Below are 27003 nucleotides of genomic sequence, written 5' to 3'. Positions count from 1 at the left end.
AAGAGAAATATAAATTGGAAGGAATGATACTTGCGAGCCTTGGGGATTAAAAAAGCATGAGCTTTTTGGATCTCTCCATGAATGAGTTCAGTGGTTCTCTTCCTCAACAATTGGGGCAACTTTCAACTCTAAAGTTGTTGAATCTTGGGAGCAATAGATTGAGTGCTGCAATGAAATGTCCAATAATTTAAGTGGCAACATTCCTTGTGCACTTGGTGGTATGTCATAGCTTGTTCAAGAAAACATCTCGCATAACTAGCCAACAAAATTGGTTTTGTATTCTCACTTATAACATGAAACATCTACACTACACATCTCGCTAATATTTGAGTCAACTTCTATTAAACGAGTTTATGCACTACTAAAAAATATTCTTGAGAAGAAATAAAAAATTAATTGGAAAAAAAAGTGAGTTTAAACTTGGATTACAAATATACAAAAGAAAATAAAATTAGAGCATTTAAAAGGTGCAGGTTAGAGAAAATGCACTAAAGACAAAACAAAGTCAATTTTTTAATTTTTTTCCAAATTCACGAAAATATAATGATTTTTTTACAATTTTTTGTTGTTTTTGACTACAAATTACGCAGATCATGAAGATCAAATGCTAACATGCTTTCGATGTTTTGAAAATTGATCAAATGTACAGTTTGTCTCGAGCGTCCATTCAAAAGTCCAATAAACAATAAAAAACTTCCCTTGCTTTTTCCATGCATTCAATCTGGTGAGCGTCGTTAATTTCAATCCTCTGGTTAGGGGATCAAACACTCGCTTGAATATAATCGGCGGTAGGAAAATAAAAATGATTCGAGTCGAGGGAAAAAAAACCGACCAGGACCTGGGCGTTTCTTAGGCAAAGGCGCGATCTTCTCTCACCAATTTCTGTGATTTGAGCGCATTGAATAACTTGTAGCCAAGTCAGAAGAAAACCCAGCTTTTCTCTTTGACATGGCGATGGGCATGGTCGCGAAGGGAAGCTCAGGTGGCCTAGCAGTTGGAAACACGTTGAAATTCTCCCCAGTTCAAAATCCTGTTAAAAAGTGTGCGCAGATATCTGTATTTCTCTCTGGACGAAATCCTTTTTCAAAGTCTTTTAATACCATTACGAGGAGACCATTGATTCCCATCGCCAGTGTGAAGAATTTCGACGTCTTCGGAGCCAAGAGGTATGCTTGTTTCATTTTCAAGCTAAGTTTACACTTTAGGTGTCTTGTGGACAGTCTCCCCGAATTTTTCTGCAGTAAGTCGTACAGATTGAATTGTCTGCATTCTTTGATGTTTTGCGATGTTAAAATCGAAATTTTGAATACAAGTCCTTTTGCTTGGGAGATTGTCCCCTGAACCTTTGTATTCAGGAAAGACAACAAAGTACTCCCTTCAATAGTATCGACAATAATGAAAGAAAAATGATATTTTTCTAACCAAGTCAAAATTTGAGAACTAGTTGGACATTTTTCACTAAAAACGTGATTTTCCGGCACCATACAAATGGATGTGAAAATGGGATATCAACATCCATACTTGCTCGGATAGCATTAAAGAAATAAAGAAGTTTGTCATGGAGAAATTTCGCAATATTTTATGGACAAGACACAAAGGGCGGAAAAAATCTTATTATATTAAAGAATTTAACCCCACTTTAGTCATTATGAAAAAGCCTATATAAGAGCACCTATTAATTGGAAAGCAAAAATGCTGATGGCACAACTCAAAACTAGTTCACACTAGCTGCGATGTGAAACTGGTAGATGACAAGTTCTTAAGGAAGAGTGGGCGGATATAACGTGTTTATTCTGTAATATGGGAGCAGTAGAGACGGAGCAACACTTTGTCAAGGATTGCCTGGCATATAGTGACATTAGATCTGGCTATACAGAGATATTGCAAAACAAGAACTTCAACTACTTATTCGAGGAAGATCAAGTGAAGAGAACAACGGCTCTGATTATCAAACTTCAGAGAAGGAGAGACAAGTTAACCAAAACAACTAGATTAGTTCCGCTCCTGCCTTGGGGGGGTGATCGTGTAGGTCCCATAGGCTACTTTAGCCTTGTGGATGTCATTAAAATCTATCATATCATATCATTTCGCCTCAAAAGAAATTCTAGCCTGTCACTTTACCATGACAATGTGCATTGCCTCCCTTCACCAATTTATCAACCATTTCTGTATTGGTAGATTGTTAGTAGATTCACCATTTGTGATCATCTTGCACACTGTGTCCTTACATTTGCGTTTTATTTGGAAGACGCTCTTCCTCTTCCAATCAGCTTCAAGGGTTTCTTTTTCTTTGAGTCAGCCTTCACATTCTTGCCTTCGTCTGGTTCTTCACTCAGGATAGGTTGTAAAAGGACTTCTTTTCCCTTATTTTGATTTGTATCATCCCTTTTACTCCCTATTTTGTTTTTCCAATTTAGTTTTTCTTCAGCCTTTGGGGCATATCCATATGACTCATCTACAGTAGGAACTTTCATCAGTGCAAGTTTATCTTGAAGTTGAAATTTGAACCCGTTCGCATATCAAGCTACTGATTGCTTTTCATTTTCTTGTATGTTAATGTGAATTTGAAGCCTCAAAATATGTTTTCTATAAGTCTGTATTGACTGATCTCTTTTTCCTGAAATTCTGTTTGTTGGTGATCTGAGAGCAAGAATTGAGCTCGCAGTTTTTTCATCATTTTAGGCCAAAGTCGCAATTTTCCCGTGTCTCTTTTGTGAAATCTGCACATTTTCCCACCATAGTGCTGTATATGTCTTCATCTTATAATCGGCCATCTTTACTCTTTTTGGATCATCTTCATCCATGTCTTCCATGTCAAAGTACTTCTCTAACTCTCAGATCCGACGTAAAATATATCATGGTCAAGCTCACCTTAAAAATTAGAAATATTCACCTGTACTTTGGAGCTTTGTTTGGTCACTGCCTCACGAAACACCTCCGTAGGATCTGAGATTCTTGTAGCATTCTCTAATTTATCTCTTTCCTCTTCAGACTCTTCCAATTCTAATCTTGCCTCAAGGGTCTCTAATCTTCGAAGCAATTCACAAGTGTTTCTTCTAGGGCCTAAATTCCTCCTGTTCCTTCTCCTCCATATGATGTCTATGGGCCATCAGGGATTTGCTCTGATAAAAACAGGTGCAAAGAAAGGCCTTTGCTTTGCAAGTCAGCTCTAACAGATTTCCAAAAAACAAAAAGGAAAACAAGATAATAGTTCATCAGAATAATACAGAGGCAAAAATTGTGTAAAAAACGTTTTGAAATCCTTTCCTAAATTTTGCATGATATATACTCAAAGAGCATTATACCAAATCTTGCAGAATTGCTTCTTTATTCACACAAAAAACAAAAAGAATAAAATTTCATATTGGTCGGTTAATTTCAGCCGTAAGGAAGGTTTTGATAAGTTCACTAAAGATAGGAATGGTATCCTTATTTAATCCCCTTCAAAATTCCTTATAATGCAGTAAGGATACGTAAAGCAATTCTTGGATTAGCATCCCAACACTTTTTCTCGAGCTCTATATTTTTGAGTTCCTTTTTCCCATTGCCTCTTTGCTTCATTTGTGTCTTGTTTTATTGTTAGTTTGGGAGTTGCCTCTCCTCCTTGCTTGTAATATCTTACTCGATATTTTTCCCTTATTTTTTCACAAATATTTTTCAAACATATAACAGAAGATTTATGCAATAATAACCAGCAAAAAGCTAATATAAATACTTCAGAATATGTTATTGTATTATACATCAGCAATACAGTAACAAACACCAAATATCCAATCTCAATACAGTAACAACTGTTAGATTGGAAAACTATGAAATGCACCTGAACTTCAAATGTGAACTTTGATGTGGGTTCACCATGGTTGATGTTGAACCAAATTTTCGTCTGATTCACCATGAGAAGCCTGCAGGGGTTGCATCCTCAAGTTCTGAAAATTGAAAGCCAAAGCTTCCACTTTCTCATAGAGAAAACTGAAAACAAGAATCATCCAAAACATGCTGAAAATGAACTGCCTTCCTTCTTTTAACCCCCAAAGATGTGTTCCTTCAACTTGTTTTTCCCCCGCCGTTTTGTCCTATTCCTCCTTTGTCACTTTTTAGCCCACTTTATAATATTAAATTGACCTATTTATAAATTTACATTATGGTCTCATTAGCCAATTTTAACATTACATGAATATGTCCTCAAATTTCCTAATGTCCCCTAAAGGTGATTCCGTAGTCCTACCTCCTTGACATTGCTTGCCCTCAAGCAATCATGAGTCCATAAACGAATACTAGGATCCCACATCCATCTGCTACCAACTCTGTGGTCCATACTGGTAACTCTAAAGTCAAGACATGCCATGCTGTGGTACCAAAGTAAGAGCAACCCATCTATCACTATGATCCTTGGATCCCATGTCATCTTGAGAGATGCTGCTACTTCTGCCTACTGCGCTACTCTGATCTCAATTGCTCCCTGCCTCAAACGGTTAAGTAACCCAACACAATCCACAAAATGCAAGGCACCCATCCTGTCAACTCCTGGATCCCATAACATATTGTCAACACGATCTTGGGAGTCAAAATGGTGGTCCACCCATCCACTATCGTTTTGTATCATCCAATTGCACAAGTATAACACTATGCCTATGTCAACAATACCTCCAATATCCATAAGCTGCCATAACCCAGATCAAGAACAACAATATCAACAATGTTGTCATGGTGCCACTGAATTGGAAGGGTAAACATCTCATATGAAATATATTGCAACATTTGTTGTCCCCACTCATCTGTTTGCAACTCGCCAACTCGTTTAGGCCAAGTCAAATCTGAAAATGTACTAATAGTCCAAGTGCAGAAGCCACTGATAACTGTAGCATGGATCAAGAAAAAACACCAACCAATAGACTAACAGCTGGGAAAAATCTATTAGTGAGTTGTGGGAACCTCATTCCATGAAGGCATCTCTGAAGTTTCTGATTCACTACTAACGTTAATAGCTAAGTTATCATCTTCACTATTCAGAGGTGCACCATCAAGTGAGTTTTTAGAATTTGTATCACTTGGTTTTATTACAATAATAGATAAGACGTCTATTATTAGTTAATGGTTATCTCGTAAATATCTTTAGCTTTAGTTTGCTTTCGTTTTTTGCTTTCTCTGGAATAGAATGTTTCTATTCTTTACGATCGTTTCCTAAAGAAACATCGTCTCTTCTTTTTGTATAAATTGACCTTTCGGTCTCTGTTATTAATAAGCAAGTATTTACCAATTACCTTGTAATATGGTATCAGAGCTAAATACTTAAATTTTTTCGAAAAAATTTATAATTTTTTCTTGAAATTATTTGTTTAAATTTTTCCAAAATTATTTCAGCTAATTTCTCCAAAACCCACCTAGGGTTTTTCTGCTTGGAGAAATTCCCGAATTACGGGTCTGCAAATCGCATGGAAATCGTGGCCATTTTTTGAAGACTCGCGTTTTTGGGGTGAAAATCTGGATGTTTCTGTATCAAATCTTCATGCTCTTAGCCGTCTCAGTTTGTCATCGTGCTCTGGGAAGCAGATTCGACCATTTTTCATCAAGAAATTTGAAGTTTTTTCAAGCTTTTTTCAGCTAGGGCCGTTTTTTTTCGAAACCCTAATTTTTGGGGTCGAAATTTTTTTTTGTTTGCAGATTCTTGGTGGGTTTTTCGAGAGCTCAACTGGGTTGTCCGTTTTTTCTAGGTGCCTTAATTTTTGTGCCTCGATTTTCGAGCCAGCGGATTCAGAAAACGACAGCAGATTCTTTCTGGGTTTTTCGAGCTCTCTTTTGGGTCATTCTCTGATTCTTTTGGGTCTTCCGTATTTTTGCCTCGAAGAATGTGCCTTCATAGATTTTCACAGATTTTCATTGAAAAAAGTGCCATGGCATCTTTGACAAATATTCTGCTCGAGCATAATTCCAAATTCAATGGTCGCAATTAAGGAACCCGGAAGCAGCGCATCATCGCAATCTTCGAATATCGAAACACCGATCAACTTGTTCTGGGTGTTAAGCAGCGTCCGACTTCTCCGGGTCCTGATCAAGATACATGGGATCTGAACAATCGAGAGGCAGTAATGCTTCTCAAACTCTCCGTAGCTGATGACCAGCTTTCTCAGATTCCATCCGGCAAGACAGCGGCCGAAATCTGGACACATCTAAAAGGTCTTCATGAGACTTCCGACAAGAGCAGAGCCTTCTTTCTGAAAAACACTCTCTTTTCTATTGTCATGGATGAACGCACCTCGCTCCAAGCACACCTGAATCGAATTCAGGAAATCCGTGATCAGTTACTTGCCATCGGTCGCAAGATGGAGGAAGAGGATATTGTGGTAATCACTCTTCGGAGTTTACCAAATTCCTATGAGCATTTTATCGAGACTCTCAACATCACATCTACTGGTGTTGATCTAAAGTTCACTGATCTCTGCACCCTGCTACTTCAACAAGATCGGTGGAAACAACAGTTCGGTAGCAGCTCCAGTTCCACCTGCACTGAGCAAGCCTTTGCTGCGAAATCCTTTCAGAAGGATAAGGGCAAGTTTCAGCAACCATCTCAGCAGAAGTCTTCTGCTCCAGCATCCGATGGTACCAAAAAGAAGAACATTCAATGCAACTATTGCCACAAGTGTGGTCACATGAAGGTTGCATGTCGGAAACGCTTAGCTGCCCAGTCTAAGCAATCAGGTTCGCAACCCAAAGCGAACAGTGCAGAGCACACTGAGCAGGTGGAATCTGCCTTTTACGCCTTCATGGCTAAAAGACCTGCAGATCATGTACAGTCATCTGCCTGGTACATTGATTCAGGTGCCTCTCGACATTTCACTCACCGTAGAGACTGGTTTACTGACTACCAGCCTTATTCAGATTCTGTTATCTTTGGTGGTGGAGAAGAGTACACGGTTGTTGGTAAAGGCAACTTTCAAATTCAGTCTGTTGGGAGGAAGCTCATATTCTTTGATGTGTACTACGTTCCAGGGATGGAACTAAATCTACTCTCGGTTAGTCAGTTGCTGCAACATTCTCCACACTTGACAGTCACCTTCAGTTCACATCAGTGCACCATCACTGATCGGGCGACTAAGTCTACTATTGCAGTTGGTCTTGAGGATCATGGTCTTTTCAGACTTACTGATTCTGGTGATTCTCAGGACTTAGCTATGGCTGCTCGGCGATCTTCCATCAGCACACTTTGGCATCAGCGATATGGGCACTTAAATGTGCATTATCTCTCACAACTTGCTCGGGATGAGCTTGTTCTTGGTTTGCCAGAGATTCAAACCCAACACCTTGGAGTTTGTGACACATGTCAGGCTGGGAAGCAACATCGCACACCTTTCCCCAGTGGCGATTCTTGGCGAGCTTCTCAAGTACTTCAGCTTGTTCATGCTGATATCTGCGGCCCTATGGCCACTCCTTCTGTTCTTGGGTACAAGTATTTTCTGTTGTTTGTAGATGATTTCAGTAGAAAAATGTGGGTGTATTTCCTTAAAAGGAAATCCGATGCATTTATTGTATTTCAGAAGTTTAAACCCTTAGTTGAAAAAGAGTCTGGGAAATCTATTATTACTCTTAGATCAGACAATGGGGGGGAATTTTGTTCTAATGTTTTCTCCAGCTTCTTGGATACACATGGCATCCAACGCCAGTTCACCACACCCCACACGCCACAACAGAACAGTGTAGTTGAACGTCGGAACAGGACAATCACCGAGATGGCTCGTTCCATGCTCGAACACAGACATGTTCCAAAGTGTTTTTGGGCAGAAGCAGTTAACACTGCAGTTTATCTGTTGAACCGGTCACCCACAGTGGCGGTCAAAGGTAAAACTCCGGAAGAGGCCTGGTCAGGTCACAAGCCCAGAATCAGTCACCTGAAGGTTTTTGGCTCTCTTGCTTTTGTTTGGATCCCTGATGCTTCATGCACCAAGTTGGATGCCAAGAGTCAGAAACTGATGCTTGCTGGATATAGCAGTCTTCACAAAGCCTACCGCCTTATTGATGTTGAGACATCTCATCTCATATACAACCGCGATGTAGTCTTTGATGAGCAGCGAGGACCATTCATGACTGTTTCTCCTGTTCCTGATCCAGCAGACCAGCCTATGCAGGTTCATGATTTGGGAGTTCGGCTTCCATTAGGTCCACCTGATGGGAGGGCTCCAGTAGCTCCTACAGCTCCAGTCCTGCCAGTGATACCTGTACAGCCACCTCCGGCTTCTCCTGCAAGATCACCTCGTTTTGAAGATGCTTCACCTGAGTTTGATCCAGATTCTTCTGATCAGGATCCTGCTGATCAAGCATCTCCTAGTACTACTGTTGGTCATTCTCCTCTCCGGCCTAAGTGGTGGGCTAAGACACTTGCTGATCTTCATGATGATGAGCTCATTGATGGGAGAACTACTCGGAAAAAGAGCAAAACTATAGATTCTGTTAACTTTGCTCTTATGACCAACATTCACAGTGTGTTTGAACCTCAAACATATTCCGAGGCTAAAGGAATTCCAGAGTGGGAACAAGCCATGCAATCTGAACACCAGAGCCTGCTGAAGAACAACACTTGGGTCCTTTTTGATCTTCCCCCAGGGAAGAAACCCCTTAGCTGCAAATGGGTCTACAAAATCAAATACAAATCAGATGGTACTTTGGATAAGTACAAAGCTCGTTTAGTGGCAAAGGGCTTTTCTCAGCGTCAGGGCATTGATTATGAGGAGACCTTTGCTCCTACTGCAAAGATGAGCACCATCAGATTAGTCTTAGCCATGACAGCACAGTTTGGCTAGAAGGTCCATCAAATGGACGTAAAGAGTGCTTTCCTGAATGGTGATCTCCATGAAGAGGTCTACATGACGCAGCCTCCTGGTTTCAAGGTTGCTGGTAAAGACCATCAGGTTCTCAGATTGGTAAAAGCTCTCTATGGTTTGAAGCAGGCCCCTCGGGCATGGTACATCAAGATTGATACGTACCTTAGTGATCAAGGCTTCAAGAGGAGTTCTTCAGACTCAAATCTGTACATCAAGACTACTGATAGTGACATCATCCTTCTGGTTATCTATGTGGATGATCTGATCATCATTGGCAGTTCGGCATCTTTGATTCAGGGAATCAAACAACCCTTATGCCAGTCTTTTGATATGACTGACCTTGGGCTCATGCATTATTGCTTAGGTGTTGAAGTTTGGCAACAGTCTTCTGGTATATTCATCTCTCAGTCCAAATATGCCAGAGCCTTGTTAGACAAATTCCGAATGCAGGATTGCAAACCTGCATCTACACCTATGGAGAAAGGTCTCAAGTTATCAGCTAAGTCTGATTCTCCTTCCGTTGATGATACTACGTATAGGCAACTAGTAGGCAGCCTCATCTACCTATCTGCTACTAGGCCTGATATCAGCTTCGCAGTCAGCTATATTTCACGCTTTATGACAGCTCCTAAGGCTGATCATTGGATGGCAGCAAAGCGTGTGCTTCGTTATGTGAAGGGCACTTCTGATTATGGACTTCTGTATTCTCGGAGTTCTAATCCTAAACTCAGTGGGTTCACAGATTCAGATTGGGCAGGCTCTGTTGATGATAAAAAGTCAACATCTAGATATGTGTTCAGTTTGGGATCCGGTGCAGTCACATGGACCAGCAAGAAGCAGCAGGCAGTTTCTCTCTCTTCTACAGAGGCTGAATATAGAGGGACTGTTAAGGCAGGATGTGAAGCTGTCTGGCTTCGTCGGATGCTTGGGGATATGCAGATGTCACCAGCAGGACCGACTACTTTGTTTGTTGATAACGAAGGCGTTATCAAGTTAGCACGGAATCCAGTCTTCCATGAACGAACCAAGCATGTGGATGTTCATTGTCATTACATACGACAGCTGGTTGAAGACGGGACTATAGATCTGCAGTATGTTCCTACCTCAGATCAGACTGCAGACATTCTCACCAAGCCTCTTGGTCCTTATAAGTTTGTCAAATTCAGAGGACAGCTTGGTGTGTTAGATAGATTAACCATTAAGAGAGGGTATTACAATAATAGATAAGACGTCTATTATTAGTTAATGGTTATCTTGTAAATATCTTTAGCTTTAGTTTGCTTTCGTTTTTTGCTTTCTTTGGAATAGAATGTTTCTATTCTTTACGATCGTTTCCTAAGGAAACATCGTCTCTTCCTTTTGTATAAATTGACCTTTCGGTCTCTGTTATTAATAAGCAAGTATTTACCAATTACCTTGTAATAGGTTTGTCCTCTACCTCATAATATTGTGAAAACATTCAACTGCTATAGAAAAAATCAGAACTTATGTGTTTGACTTCGTGCTGGTCCTTATGGTCTTCATTAGCATAGTGTGCCTCATTAGGATGGAGAATGGTGGAAACATTGTGTTTACTTTCATGCTCACAAATGATATTGATTCCTTTGTAACATCTCCCATAGTTCTATATTTCACTTCATCTTCTTTGTGGATGACTGCAATAGAAGTCTGATTTTCAACCTGGTATAAAGAATAATGCGTCATACTTAGCTGAAGACAAAGTTTATCTTCCTTCCTTGTCTTCTCCAAATTTGATAGCAAGTTCCCTATCCACTAAGAGATGCAAGTAATCTGATTCACCGCTTCAAATGCTTCTTTGATTGTTTGTAGTTGCATACTAGTGACTCCACATGAAAAACCCATTTGCCTTTCATCAATTTGAGTTTTCCACATAAGATCTTCAATGTATTTGTGAGACTCATTTGCTTTTGTAAATACTTGTACAATCCTCTCCTTTGAGATTGATAATTTGTCCATTAAATCTTGCAATGCTAAAGCTCTTTGTTCAAATTCGTCTAGAGTACATGGGCTGTCATACCTTAAGTTTACTGATTAGTTCTCAACTGTGGGAGCATTATCACCATTGCTCTAAATTGCTTCTATAAAGGATTTCATGCACTCTTCATGATATACTAATGGAATATCATCATGATCATCTATGGATCTGACAAAGGAGTTCTCTTCACTAGATTTGCCAGTAGTAATCTGCAAATTAGTAATTACCAATTAAAATTTTAGTACATCTTTCACTTATAGCAATTGATTCTTCCTCAATGTTATTCTCCTTAGCTGATGGGAAACCATTAACCATTGTGCTTTCAGTGCCCAGTAAGAGATATATTCAAAGTTGTATCTTTGACCTGCTCCTCATAAGTCATGACACTAATTTCATCAGCAACCTTTTGTTGATCACCACTTAGCTGCAACATATCCTCTTCCTGAATAATAACACAATTATTTCCGAGTGTTCAAGCCTCTAGACATGAGAAGCAAATTCAGTCTTTCCTCATCTAGTTTTTACTCTTTGTTGGAGATCTTGAAACCTGTGATCCTATTGCATTTAATTCTTCTTTAGCCTGTTGTTTTTTTTACTTAGCAATTTTTGGCTCACATTGTTTGTGCACCTTGTTGACCAATTTATTAGCAATTTTTGAATCCTTTTGTTCTCTATTTGCAATTACTAACAACATTTGTAGAAGTGGCTGGAAATGAGCGTCACTCTCATTTTTGTTATAATTGATGTCGGGCATAGTTGTATTGTCTTCATAAATATGTTATTTGTTAAGTAGGTTGTTGGTTATTAGCATGCTCAAGGGGTAGGCAGTTAGGAGTGACAACGGTTCACTTCTCACCCCTTGGGGGTTTATATGTACACCCTCAGAGGAAATATTTGGCATCATCGTTATGCTTATCACTATGTATGGAGTCATAATTGGATGCAAAATTGTTTGGACTAATGAAAGAAGTGGCAGTTGTCTAATATTACATTCCTCTTTATTGTATCTGTTACATTTCTTCTATTTGTAGTATGCATTATTAATTCACTTTACCCGTAGTGGTAAACAAAAACCATAATGTTTTCCATGGCTGGAATAACATCTACTGTAACAAACGGTTTTTCATAGCCAAAACAAAGACGGTTTATAAAAAGACTTTCCAAACAATCATTGAACAGATAACTTAATTCCTTATCATACGACATTAACTGTTTTAACCATTAACGATTAGCTGAAATAACCATGTTCAATTGACATAACTATATCAATGATCAACTGAAATAACTGGATTAATGATTAACTGAAAATAACTGTATCAATGATCAACTGAAATAACTAGTTTAACGATTAACTGAAACTAACTGTATCAATGATCAACTGAAATAACTAGATTAATGATTAACTGAAAATAACTGTATTAATGATTAACTGAAGTAACTAGATTAACAATTAACTGAAAATAATTGTGTTTAACAATAACTATAATAACGATTAATTATATTTTCTACATACAAGTAAAGTAAATGCTTATCATAGAAAGAAGATAAAAGAAAACATAAAAGTATCATCCAGTGAGTCTTTAGTTGGTTGTACAAGCCCCGACTTTCGGTAAGAGGAGAAGCATTGACTTAGGCTTAACCTCCCAACCTTGGACCATGCTTATCCCCACACAATCTATTGAATTAGAAAGGTCCTCCCTACCCCAGGATCGGGCTTAGGATACTCTTAGTCCAACCATATGAGCATTCTGGTGTTTAGAATGTCTGCACAGTTATGTACGAACATGTCTGCATAACTGACACCACTGACATCAAGTGATCAATAGATGGCAAACATGCCTTTAAACTACCTTGGCCAAGGTTTTCTGATGGGTTCAATGACCCGGTCACCACCGCTCGACTTGACAACAGGGAAACAACAATATGGACATGCATGAGCTATCAAGTAAAATTATTTGGATTTAATTGTATAATATCAGATTTCACTTCCATGTCATTGCAGATTTCATCTCACCTCTTCACCTTTCCATGGCTATACAGTCGGTGAGTCTTAGGTGTTCGGAATCTCAGAGCAATCGGCTTTGTTCCATTAATTCATGACATTTAGATGCTTCCAGCATTTCACAATCTATGATTTGAGAGATTATATTCTTTAAGACTTGCAGAAAAAAGCCATTCAATTATGATTTCCAATGGCAAAAATAATTCATGATTCCATATCTTAGTTACTTTGCTATGATTTATAGTAACAACTTCCTAAGGTTATTTAAGTATGAATGAGTATAATCTACAGTTTATTGCTATGGAAATTGAAATGCATTAATAGTTGTTAAAGGAATTATAGCAATATTTGGAAAATGATCAACCACATGACCTGGTATAAATTTTGGAAATGTTTGAGTCTTGCTAGATGCTTGTGTATCAACTCTTCTTCAAATTGATCACTAGGCGTAACCACAGTATGTATATGCAACCTCAACTTCAGCATGGAAGATCAATATACGACAGTCTGTAACAAAAATGACAATGCTATAATCTGCAGAGATTTCGATTGGAGTTTGCAGAGATTCAAATGGTAAGTGGAAGCCAGAAATATGAGCAAAGAAACGACGAAAATAATGAAAGGAGTCGAAAATGATAAAGGGAGTCGATCTTGAGAAAGGTAGTCGGGTGCTTGAATAGATATATCCGCCTCTCACTCCTGACTTCTATTAAAAAGAAATAACGTGACTCCTTGGCTTCCATAACATAAAGAATATCTTGGCTCTTTGAACGCCAATTAAAAGACCAAGTTTTAAATCAATTTTTAAAAGAAAAAGAAAGAATAAAGGTTGGAAGAAGATTTGAAGATTAAAAATCGAAAATATTATATTTTATATCTATCTATGTACACGTAGATATATTTGTGAGGCGCCATCATTATATAATAAGAAAATAATATTATGGTGTCACTTTATATTTATATCTATGTGTACGTACATAGGTATATATTAAAATAATATTGTGAAAGATCATTCCAAATCATATGAGGTACGTATTATATTTTAATTAATTTATTTTATGTTTCTTAAATTATTTATTTAATAGCTCATGCGGGTCCTACAGATGTATCCTAAAGTTCAAGTCACTAGGTCCTTACCAAAGAAGTTTAAGGTTATACCTGTCAATCTTATTGATTGGACTAAGCTAGTATCCCATTCCGTTGATCCCGTTTAGCAATGCTTCCCCTCTTCATGTTCTCTTGCAATCACCCGTGAAACACTTCCACCATAATAACAAGTTCTATAATAATTTTCATTTAAATATTTTAAAAGAATTTAATTATTACCCATAATTTCAAAATCAAGCACCTACTAAACATTATATAACAAATAATGGTTAATGACCATCTTCATTAATAGTTAACACAACGGATATAAATAACTATCTACTTTACATGATTATGAAAGAAAAATCCGTTAAATCCAACGGCTATGAGCAAGTTTAAAATTAGGTCAAAATTTGGGATGTAACATACCCTCCCCCTTAAATTTTTCATCGTCTTCGATGAATATCACAACAAAACTTTAAACAATATCTATTCAGATTATTTCAAGGATGCAAAGGTTCAGGTTCTAGCCCTAGAGAAAAGATGAGGGTATTTTTGAAAGATTTTGTGATATCTTCCCAGGTGGCATTATCTTTTGCATATTGATCCCACTGGACCTTGCATTGAGTCACCTCTCAATTCCGTAAGTGTAGCTTATGCACCTCGAGTATTCTGAGTGGTTCTATTTTCACCGCCCTTGGTTCACACACCTGTAATAGGTTCCAATCAATTATATAATCATGATGAGTAATGTATTTCTTAAAGTATGACACATGGAAGATGTCATGCATCCTTGCAAGGGCTGGTGGTAAGGCAATTTTGTAGGCTACTGGGTTCACAACTTCCAATATTTCCAAGGGTCCCACATACCTTGAGGCTAATTTGGCATTTTTACCAAACTTGCTAGTACTTTTCTAAGGTTTTACTCTTAATAGCACCTTTTCTCCCACTGAGAATTCCTTAGGTGTTCTTTTTACATCAGCATAACTTTTCTGTTTGTCATTGGCTTCCTTCAATCTCTGACGAATTTGGATTATCTGTTCTTCCATTTCTTTAAACATTTCAGACCCAACAATAATTCTATCTTCCAATCGATTCTAGCTCACAGGAGTTCTACATTTGTGACCATATAGAGCCTCAAAGGGGCCCATTTTAATGGTGGATTGGTAGGAATTGTTATAAGCAAATTCTACCAATGGAAAATACGTTTTTCACTGATATTGCCGATCCATACAGTAAACTCTCAAAAGATCTAATACTTGGTTTACTCCTTTTGTTTGACCATCTGTCTTAGGATGATAAGCTGAACTGATGTTTAGTTTAGTATCTAATGCTGAAAATAATGTTTGCCAAAATCTAGAAGTTATCTTAGCATCCCTATCTCAAATAATTTTCTCTGAAACTCCATGCAATATAAAAATTTCTTTTATGAATTTATGAGCAATTTCTGGTGCTCCATCGGTTAGATTTCTTGGTATAAAATGAGCAACTTTTGTCAATCTATCTACTACTACCAGAATGGTGTTGTGTTTATTCTGTGTCATAGGTAATACTTGTACAAAATCCATGGAAGTTATCTGCCATTTTCATTTTGGTACCTCATTTGAGTGCAAAAGATCGACTAGGTATCGATGTTCTGCTTTTACTCTTTGACATTCCAAGCTTCCTGCCACAACTTCTGTTATCTCCCTTTTCATTCCTTTCCAAAAATATAGAGGTTTTATATCTGACAACATTTTAGTTACTCTAGGGTGTCCTGCATATGGAGCTGAATGAGATTCTTCCAGAATCATTCTCCAAGTTTAGTTTTGTTGGGTACATAAATCCTGTCATGATATCTTAATAGTCCATCCTCTTCTATCTTAAATTCTGAATACTTGGGATCTTGTGGGTCTCTGATGAGAGCTAAGCTAATCTCTGCATAAAATTCATCATGCTCTAAATGTTGTAAATTCTAGTCCCTTAATCTGACATTTATAGTAGCCATTGTAGAAATGTGTCTCGTCCTACTTAAAGCATCTGCCACTTTGTTTTCCTTGCCCTTGATGTAACTTATGTCAAATTCATAGTCTACTAAAAATTCCAGCCATCTTCTTTCTTTAGCATTAAGATTTGGTTGGGTAAAAATATATTTTAGGCCATGATGGTCGGATCATAGATCAAAAGGTTTTTCAATCAAGTAATGTCTCCACATTTGAAGACCATGAACAATAGCTGCTAATTCCAGATCATGAGGGGTGTGATTCTACTCGTAATTCTTCAATTTCCTAGATTTGTATGCAATTACTTACTCATCTTGCATTAGCACACCTCCTACTCCTCCTGATGCATCAGTTATAACAATGAATTTCATTTGTGGATTAGGTACTCTTAATATGGGTCTTGTGGTTAACTTTTCTTTCAAGCATTCAAAAGCTGATTGACATTTTTCCGTCCATACAAACTTCCTTCCCTTTCTTAGAAGTGATGTAATCGGGTAAGCTATCTTGGAGAAATTCCTGACAAACTTCCTATAGAACCCTGCCAATCCCATGAAACTCCTAACTTTTGTCAAATTTTTAGGTATAGGCCATTCCTTAATTGCTTTGATTTTTGACAAATCTACAACTATTCCTTGAGCTGATATAATGTGTCCTAAATACTAAATTTCTTTTTGATAGAAAGCACACTTAGACAATTTTTCATATAATTTATGTTCTCTTAACCTTTGTAAGACTTTTTCTAGATGTTTTTGATGTTCTTTTTCATTCTTTGAATAGATTAGAATATCATCTATAAAGACCAGTACAAACTTGTTTATGCAATTTTGGAATATGCTATTCATTAAGTTCATAAAAGCTGCTGGAGCATTGGTTAACCCAAAAGGTAACACTGTGAATTCATAATGCCCATACCTGGTTTTGAATGTAGTTTTGTGAATATCTTTGTCCTTAATATGAAACTAGTGATATCTTGACCTCAAATCAAATTTTGATAATATTATTACGCCTTTCATTTGATCAAAGAGGTTGTCAATTCTAGGAAGTGGATACCGGTTTTTCATAGTAACCTTGTTGAGCATTCTGTAATCTATATGGTTCCGTCCTTTCTAACAAACAATACTGGGGCTCCCCATGGTGATACATTGGGCCGAATCAGTTTCTTGTTTAACATATCTTGTAATTGTATTTGCAACTCCATTAATTTGGTGGCGGTCATTTGATATGGTGCTCGAGAAATGGTTTTGACTGTAACAAATCTATGGTAAAATCAAAAACTCGGGATGGAGGTAGACCAGGGAGTTCTACGGGAAACACATCCTGATAATTCTATAAGTAGGGATATTTTTCTTTGAAAGATTCCTTTAATTTTTCTCTGATTTCCCCATCTTCAAAAATATAGCCATCTCCATAAGTGGTGTTTATAGGATCTCTCATATCTTCAACTCTTATTGCAAAAATCTCACAGCCCTTTCTATATTTTAAAGTTTCATGGCAGATATCTGTTTTGATTTAATTTCATGTTTAATCCCTATAATGCTTGTAGGTTTGCCTTGATCATCCAAACAATCTACAGTTTTAGCAAGACAATCCACCTTGACCTTATGCTCACTGAGCCAATTAATGCCTATAATAATGTCGTAAGACCCAAAAGGTACTACATACAAATTCAATTCAGTGGAAAAATTTGGAAAATCAACCCGAGCCTCAAACTAGACACTGCTCTACTTTAGCCCTTGACTGGTTTGCATACTCGACTGTCCATGGTTTTGCCATAAAACTAGATCTCTTTGAAAATCTACTTAATAGTTTAGGCGATATAAAACATTCAGAAGCTCTAGTATCAATTAAAATAGAGACAGGGTTCCCGTAAATTTTACTCGGAGTTTCAATCGGGCCTATTTGTTGTTCTACTTGTCTATTGTCAAGGGTTGCATGGATTCTTTGTTGATAAACATGTTGTTGTTGTTGAAGAGGTGGTCGGTGCGGTTGATTGGTGTTGGGTTTGACGGGGCATTTACTAGCATAATGATCTCCCCCACAATTGTAACATCCTGAAGGTGGCCCTTTATTTTCATTGCTCTTATTATTTTTACTTGTACTGAAATTACTTTTAAAATCCTTGATTCCATTTCCTTTTGATTCTGGCTTGCTAAACTTGTAATCCTTAAACTGTTTATTCTGAGATCCAGTATTCTAGTTTGTTTTTCTTTTATTATCCCGAATGGAGTCATCTCTCTTGATTTTATATTCCTGTTCGACAACCTTCTCTAAAGCTTCTTCCATGGTTCGAGGAGTGAGAACATCAATTGTTCCTCCTATCCTATTATTCAGACCCATAATGAATTTTCTCATTTTCAGATTTCCATCTTGTTGATATGGTGGTACATACTTCAGTAGTCGGGTAAATTTTTCCCAGTACTTGTGTACAGTCATGTCTCCTTGCTTCAGGTTTTGGAAATCCAGTCATTTTTGGTTATAAAAGGTTTGGGGTAACAACCGATTCCTAAAAATGGTAACATTTTTCCCAGGTAATTTTAGTAATTTTAATGTTTTGTTCAACTTTGGTGTTTCCCCACCATGTAGCAGCTTTTCTAGTAAAGTGGTATATTCCCCAAACCGCTTTTGAGGTTTCTGAAAAGTTCCTAATTTCAAAGTACTGTACCATTTCGGTTAACCAAGCCTCTACATCCTCTCCGGATTCAAAACCAGCAAATTTGGGTGGTTTGATTTTCTTAATATCTGTAGACAGATCACTCACTATTTCTTGTTTCTTTTGTTTTTTAGTTTGAGCGGGTGAAGAGGTTTTCTTGTTGTCTCTAGAGACTTCTGTCTCTATTCTGGGAGGAGTTGAGGATTGCATTTCCTCTTGGTTCTGCCCCATCTGGGCTGTCATCTCATTCATTCATTTTTCCATATTATCCAACTTCAGTTGCGTTTCTTGCAAAATCTGAAGTAATAAATCAGTGGATGATTTTGTGTTTTCACTATTCATTTTGTTTTACTGGTTTAACCTGAAAATTTACAAAATTTTGTGTCAATTTATTGTATACATATTTTTAAGTGTGCCTACAACAAATTAAAAGAGTCTTGCGAGTGCATATAACACATGAATAAACCAAATTATTTAATTAACTTTAATACTTTTGCTGCTGCATTCATGACAGCGTTATTTACAAAAATTTCCTCTACTGAGGATGTTTACATTATGGAATCTAAATTTTTCTTCTCAGTGTTTAGTTTTGATTTAGATTTGTACATATCCAACACCATCTAGGATCTGTGGAAATGCAGAATAGAGTTGCCTTGACGAGCGTTTCAGTTTTGAATTAGTTTGTTCCTATATACTGCTTTACTAGTAGGAGTCCACCTGACTCTTTCCTTCTTCATTCGTTGCAAGGCTTGGTTCAGAGTTTCATTGTCTTGGGGCATAGAGCAGCAAGTGTAATCAAAGTTTGGAATGTTTTTAATTAAGTACAAGAAGATGGGATGTCGAGCCTTGTTGCAGGGTGTTTTACGTACTTGCATCCTGTACATTTATTCTAAGAACTTTCAGGTTTACTAGTAAGTAGTGTGCCCTAGGTTCAGTGTCGAACCCAATGCTCTGATACCATATGTAACAAATGGTTTTTCATATAAAAAACAAAGACGGTTTATAAAGAGATTTTCCAAACAATCATTGAACAAATAACTGAATTCCTTATCATATGACATTAGCTATTTTAACCATCAACGATTAACTGAAATAACCATATTCAACTGAGATAACTATATCAATGATCAATTGAAATAACTGGATTAATGATTAATTGAAAATAACTATATCAATGATCAACTGAAATAACTAGTTTAACGATTAACTGAAAATAACTATATCAATGATCAACTGAAATAACTAGATTAATGATTAACTGAAAATAACTGTATTAATGATCAACTGAAATAACTAGATTAATGATTAACTGAAAATAACTGTGTTTAACAATAACTATAATAATGATTAACTATCTTTTCTACATACAAGTAAAGTAAATGCTTATCATAGAAAGAAGATAAAAGATAACATACAAGTATCATCCGGTGAGTCTTTAGTTGGTTGTACAAGCCTCGACTTTCGGTAAGAGGAGAACCATTGACTTAGTTTTAACCTCCCAACTTCGGACTATACTTATCCCTCACAATCTATTGAATTAGAAAGACCCTCCCTACTCCAGAATAGGGCTTGGGATACTCTTAGTCCAACCACTTGAGCATTTTGGTGTTTAGAATGTCCGCACAGTTATGGACGGACATGTCTGCATAACTGGCACCATTGACATCAAGTGATCAATATATGGCAAACATGCCTTTAAACTACCTTGGCCAAGGTTTTCTGATGGGTTCAATGACCTGATCACCACTGCTTGACTTGACAACAAGGAAACAACAATACGGACATGCATGAGCTATTAAGTAAAATTATTTGGATTTAATTGTATCGTATCTGATTTCACTTCCATGTCATTGCAGATTTCATCTCACCTCTTCACCTTTCCATGGCTATACAATTGATGAGTCCTAGGTGTTCAGATTCTCAGAGCAATCAACACTGTTTTGTTAATTCATGACAATTAGATGCTTTCAGCATTTCACAATTTGTGATTTTGTAAAGACTTGAATTGGCTTCCAACTTAATTATTGAACACAACTTATTTTCTTTGCAATTCCGAATAGTTTATAATGTATTTGCTTTATTTTCAATGAAAATTAGAATCAACAAATTCAAGAAGTTTTGAAAAGATAATAAATTATGGGCAGATTAAACTTCTTCAACACTTTATTTTGCAAGTTCTTTGAAAGCATACATCAAAAATCATAAATATAGATATGGCACTTGGACTGCATTTATTCAATCAAACCGTATTTCAGATCATGCTTCCTTATTGATTATGGTGGCTCCTCAATGCCTAGCCTTTGCAGATGATAACCATCCCTCTAGTAGCCCACAACAATGATGGGCAGCTATATGAATTACGGGCATTAGGGAGACCAATTGGAAGGCATGACTCCTTTCCTTGACACGATTTGCTGGTTAATATCGCAGACCTTCAACATAGACTCCCGACTCTTTGTCAGCCGTCCCAACTCAGTGTAAGGGCTGTAATTTGCATCTAAACTTCCAAGAAATTGATGCTTAATCCCTTCAATATGATCAACCTACGTTAAAACCTTGGCCGCAGGTATATATGGAACAACAAACTCATAATATCAATTCTGTACTCCTTAGCATCTTTGGCAGAAAAACGTGAGTCTCCACACTTCCAGAATTTATCAAAACAAGATTCTCCAAGCCACAGTTAAACATAGTAGGAGAATTCAGCGAATATCGAATCCACTTTATTTCAGCAGTGGAATGAAAACACTTCTCAGCTACAGTGATGAACAGTAGAGAAGTTGGGCAAACTTAGCTATATGTCAGCAGCTAAATTGCAAAAGAAATTCTAAACCCTTATACATCAGTAAGGGCATACAGTTAAGAACCCAGGAAAAAGCCACTAAGGCACAAAATCAAATATATAATCAAGCATGCTTTTTTACTGATGAAAAGAGCTCTCATTTATAAGCTTTTCGTTGGCAAAAGTTTTCATAAAATTCCACTTTAGAAAATGTGGATGTTTCCCAAAAGAACTCAACACTGGAAACTTTCCAACTCGCATTTTAAAAATATCTCTTTAAATCATTATTGTAATAATATAAACATTATTATAATAATGCAACTCAATGAATAAATAAATAAGAGCTCATGTAATTATTAACTTGATCAACCGTAGGTGACGACCAATTGCCAAACAATCCATTGCGTTGTTAAAAATAGCAACTGCCTATAATAGACTTACTAAAAATAATAAGTAATCAACTTAGACCCCCAAAACACCTTGTTAGCTCACGAGGGTCGCTATGATGAGCTAACTCAATCAACTGTAGAGACTAGCCAAAAACATCTTTGAAATTGCTTGTCCTCAAGCAATCCGGTATGAAACAAAAACCTCCACCGGGATCCCACAAAAAGCAAGTGATGTCTCCGTCCTCACTAAACCAACTGAATGCCAATGCCATCATCAAGACCCATAATATAACCGCAACATGGCACCGAATATCTGTGTTGATGATGTAAAAGTTGGAACATCACTAACTGGCAAATTCATAGGAGATCTCAACACACTCTCCTTCATTATGCCTACCCAATCATCCTGCAAACAATTCAACTTAGGCTCAGGCCAACTTTGTACCCGGTGCAAATCCTAAACACGAGTCAAATACCAAACTATAAACACTCATCACAATATAAACTCTATCATCAATATGATCATCTTCATCGACATCCTCATGCTGTTGTGATGACTCATCCTCAATCATATCAGTGTAAACCCACATACCACGATTTGTCGCTCCCTTTGGCCTTAACACACAAGTATGACCCCTAGAGAAAGGCCCCTTGCACCAAAAGCAAAGTTGACGCCTCTTCAAATCATTTCTAAAAGTGTCATCAGATCTCCCCACTGACTTGCCCTTGTCCTCAACAACTGGTGGGGACTCCTCATCATCAAGCGAGAGAACAGAAGATTTCGAAGCAACCTTACTTCAAGAAGAGAATTCCAAGTCACGTGCCTTCCTCATCGCTAATTGTAGAGAAGATGGGTCCAATGACTTCACCCATCCATAGAGTGGCTCAGTCAATCCCTCCATGAATAACATCACTCATTTGCGCTTTGTAATATCATAAACCATGACCAGAAGCCTCTGGAACGATGTAGCTCTCCAATCCACCAGATTGCTTCAGCTGAGCCAACTCACGAAATTACACCTCCAGATCCTTCCTATCAAATCTCTTGATCAGACGATCCATGAACTCTTGGTAGGAAGTGATCTGATCATGTTGCAAAGAAACTAACCCATGGTACCACTAGTCATGGCCAGCTTCGTCGAGATGCAACACTCCGAATCTGATAGCGTCTACTTCAGACATAGCCAAATATGCATCGAGCTTATGAATCCATGCTCGAGCTGTAATTTTCCTAGTACCTCAAAGTGCTCCAAAGTCATCTCACTGGCAACTTGTTGTAACTCATTCTGTCAAGGTCGGTGTCTCTTAGGTCTCGACCTCGCTTTGGAATGCTCTCATTTCTAAGTCAGGTTCCTATTAAAATTCAAATGATCTTTAATCGCTTGTGGTAAATCATCCCACTTCGTAAAGCGTGCCAACACATCATCAGCAAAAGGAGTGACCTCAGGCTCAATACTGACCACATCCATCTGAGGTCTTAGAAATGTGGGCCTTCATAGCCTATCATGAGCGTCGATATGTATGTCAGCTCTATTAGCAAATCCACCACGATCCTCAACCTGAACCCGATTTGCATCTTTGTACCCAACACCATCTCAATTTTTATCCTTGACTCGAGATCTATGAGAACCAACAGAAACATCTCGAACTCTCTCCTTACTCCGTCCTCGAGGAGGTGCTATCTGCTGCAGAGTATTAGATAATTGTTGGAGTACATCTGTCATTTGTTGTTTTTCGACTGCAATATTTCTAAATGCTTGCTGGGCATCTCTATCAACCTCAGCATCTGTGGGTTGTGGTCCAGCGCCACCAGAACCACCCAAGCTACCAAACTAAATCTCTAGTTCACCTTCCTTGGGCGGCGAATTACATCCCCTTCGGGTATAGTGCATACCTGGTACAAACCTGCTATCATTAGCCATGATATAGAAAATAACAAATCGAATACTAACTGCTCTTCGAACCAAGCACTAACCAAAGTAATAACTGAGCCCAATTCCTGTAGGCTGGCAAGAAACCGCTGTGATACCATTGTAAAGATCCGAACTGGCTTCCAACTTAATTATTGAACACAAGTTATTTTCTTTGCAATTCCAAATAGTTTATAATGTATTTTCTTTATTTTCAATGAAAATTAGAATCAACAAATTCGATAAGTTTTGAAAATATAATAAATTATAGGCAGATTAAACTTCTTCAACACTTTATTTCGCAAGTTCTTTGAAAGCATACATCAAAAATCATAAATATAGATATGGCACCTGGACTGCATTTATTCAATCAAACCGTATTTCATAGCATGCTTCCTTATTGATTACGGTGACTCCTCAATGCCCAGTCTTTGCAGATGATAACTGTCCCTCTAGTAGCCCACAACAATGATGAGCAGCTATATGGATTACGGCCAGTAGGGAGACCAATTGGAAGGTGTGACTCCTTTCCTTAACACGATTTGCTGGGTAATATCACAGGCCTTCAGCATAGACTCATGACTTTGTCAGCTGTCCCAACTCAGTGTAAGGGCTGTAATTTGGATCTGAACTTCCAAGAAATTGACGCCTAATCTCTTCAATATGATCAGCCCGTGTTACAACCTTGGCCGCAGGTATATATGGAACAGCAGACTCACAATATCAATTCCATACTCCTCAGCATCTTAGGTAGAAAAAAGTGAGTCTCCACACTTCCAGAATTTATCAAAACAAGATTCGCCAAGCCACAGTTAAACATAGTAGGAGAATTCAGCAAATATCGAATCCACTAAACTTCAGCAGTGGAATGAAAACAATTCTCAGCTATAGTGATGAACAGTAGAGAAGTTGGGCAAACTCAGCTATACCTCAGCAGCTAAATTGCAAAAGAAATTCCAAACCTTATACATCAGCAAGGGCATAAAGTTAAGAACCCAGGAAAAAGCGCAACGCTTGCAACCCCATTTGCAAAACCTTCACCAAGTGTTGTGCCCTATGAACCATTCATTAGAAAGCCCCTTAAGCTCATCAATTGATAAGTAGGAGATAATTTCCACAGCAAGTAAAATTGTGACATTGCTATCAGGATTTAACTGTGTGATTTTGAGTCAAACTCATTGACCCATGGATTCATGTTGAATCACTACTCATGAAACATGGGTCAATGAGTTTGACTCAAAATCACATAGTTAAATCCTGATATCAATATCACATGATACGTCTCTACTTAACTCAATCATCTTTTGACCCAGAATATAAATTGTATGAGTTTTTGATGAATCACTATAGCCAACGAAAAATTCCTTCTTTCCTGAGAGATCTAATTTAAATCTTTCATCTTTGGGAGCATGAACATAAATTGAACAACTAAAAACTCTGAGATGACTTACATCAGGTTTGGAACCAGAAAAGGCTTGTTTTGGAGTCATGTCATTTAGGACTTTGTGAGGACTTCTGTTTTGAAAATATATTGCTATTCTACAAGCCTTAGCCCAAAGAAAAATCTGCAATCCTTGATCATGAATCATGGCTTTGACAACCTAAACTATGGCCATATTTTTCCGTTCAGCAACACCATTCTGTTGCAGATTGTAGGGGACACAAAACTCCCTCTTAATTCTTGCCTCAACACGAGAATTGAAAAACTCATGAAATGTAGTCACCTCCATTATTAGATCTGAGTGTCTTGATTTTCTTCTCTGAAATGCTTTCAACTAAGGCTTTAAACTCCTTAAACTTAGATAAAAATTCATCAGATTCCTTGGATTTAATAAAGTAGATGCATGTCTTGTGAGAGAAATCATCAATAAGTGTGACATGATGCCAAAAATCAGTTAAGAAGGCTGAAGACATAGGCTCACACAAATAAGAATGAATCAGCTCTAACACATGCTTAGCCCTACACTCACTAGAATGAAAAGGACTCTTAGTGAATTTACCCAAGGCACAACCTTTGCAAATATTGTCATGGGCAGTGCTGAGATTAGGAAGACCTACAACCAGCTTATCCATAGAAGAAAGAGTTTTGAAGTTGAGGTGACCAAACCTTTTGTGCCATAACAAATTATTATCAGAATCATCATGTTTTAAAACTTGTACTTGATTAGCTGAAAGTTTGTAAAGACTTTCATGACGAACACCAATCACTTGGGCTGAACTATAATCAGAATTTTTCTTCCAAGCAATCACTTTTTCATCAGAGAAGGCAACATTAAATTCTTTATCCTCTAAAGCTGAAATGGAAATTAAATTCCTTTTGATCCCAGGGACAAATAAAACATTGCTAAGGTGTAAAGGGATGCCAGAATTTAATTTGAATGGTGTGTTACCAGCCCCTTTTATGAAGTAAGATGCATCATCACCAATGATAACTTGCAAGTGAGAATCCCTTTTTACTAGATTTGAGAGGTGTTACTTATATCTTGAAATATGATGAGAAGTGCCACTATCTATCAACCAGGTATTGCAATCAGCTGGAGCATTACGACACAAGGCTGAAATGAACATAAATCCTTCCGATTGATCATTAGAGTTCTTAGAAGAAGATGAATCTTTCACATCTGTGATAACCACTTGATGGTTTAGCCTTACTGTGCAATTTCTAGCAAAGTGACCAAACTTTTCACATCTGAAACATTTTACCTTGCATATGCCTCTTTTCCTTTAAAAATCAGAAGAAAAGGAGGAAGGACTCTTATCACCAAACTTCTTAAAGTTCCTCTTCCTCCCTCTTCGGCTGGAAGTATGTGTAGCAAGAACTTGATCTTCCACATTGTGAGATTTACGAGAATTTCCTTTGCCTCCAACTTATATTCCTCTTGAATGCAAGCTGATCTCAATTTATCAAACTTCGGTAGCTCATTTCTGCCACTAATGCCTTGTATGAATGATTCCCAAGAGTGTGGGAGACCATTCATGGCAAGCATGACAAGTTCTTTGTCATTAATGGGCTCTCCAATAACACTTAACTGATCCTTTAATTCAGAAAATTTCAGGAGAAATGAAACAATGGAATCTCCTCTATTCTTTTTGACATGGAGAAGTTGCATGGAAGAGCCAAAGCTCCGCGTGTGTTATTGATCTCATACATGTTGTGAAGATAATCATACATCTCCTTAGCAGACTTTAACTTAGAGATTGCTGGTACTAGATGGTCTTTTATAGAAGCAATAATGATTCTCTTTGCGAAGATTTTATTCTTTTTCCATGTTTTCTCGACATTATCAGTTGGCTCTGAAACCTCAGATTCCACATAATTAAGAAAATCATTTTCCTCAAGAATTAATAAGATTCTAGACTTCTAGGATATAAAATTTGAGGCTCCTTCCAACT

At 37.5% G+C, this 27003-nt stretch overlaps 1 protein-coding gene across 1 annotated transcript in view; it reads left to right on the top strand.

Annotated features, from left to right (window-relative positions):
- Positions 1–574: 574 nt before the first annotated feature.
- LOC149572822 (acyl-acyl carrier protein thioesterase ATL3, chloroplastic-like) overlaps positions 575–27003 on the top strand; it is a 140759-nt gene continuing 114330 nt past the window's right edge. The window contains exon 1 of the mRNA XM_089813899.1: positions 575–1166. Within this exon, the coding sequence (XP_089670025.1) occupies positions 949–1166 (218 nt within the window). The 5' untranslated portion in view covers positions 575–948. The remainder of the gene's footprint in view (positions 1167–27003) is intronic.

The sequence above is a fragment of the Cupressus sempervirens genome, chromosome 2 (assembly GCF_028749045.1).
Source record: "Cupressus sempervirens isolate cs-2001-9-10 chromosome 2, ASM2874904v1, whole genome shotgun sequence".
Lineage (NCBI taxonomy): Eukaryota > Viridiplantae > Streptophyta > Pinopsida > Cupressales > Cupressaceae > Cupressus > Cupressus sempervirens.
This window is presented reverse-complemented; position numbering and strand designations above follow the sequence as displayed.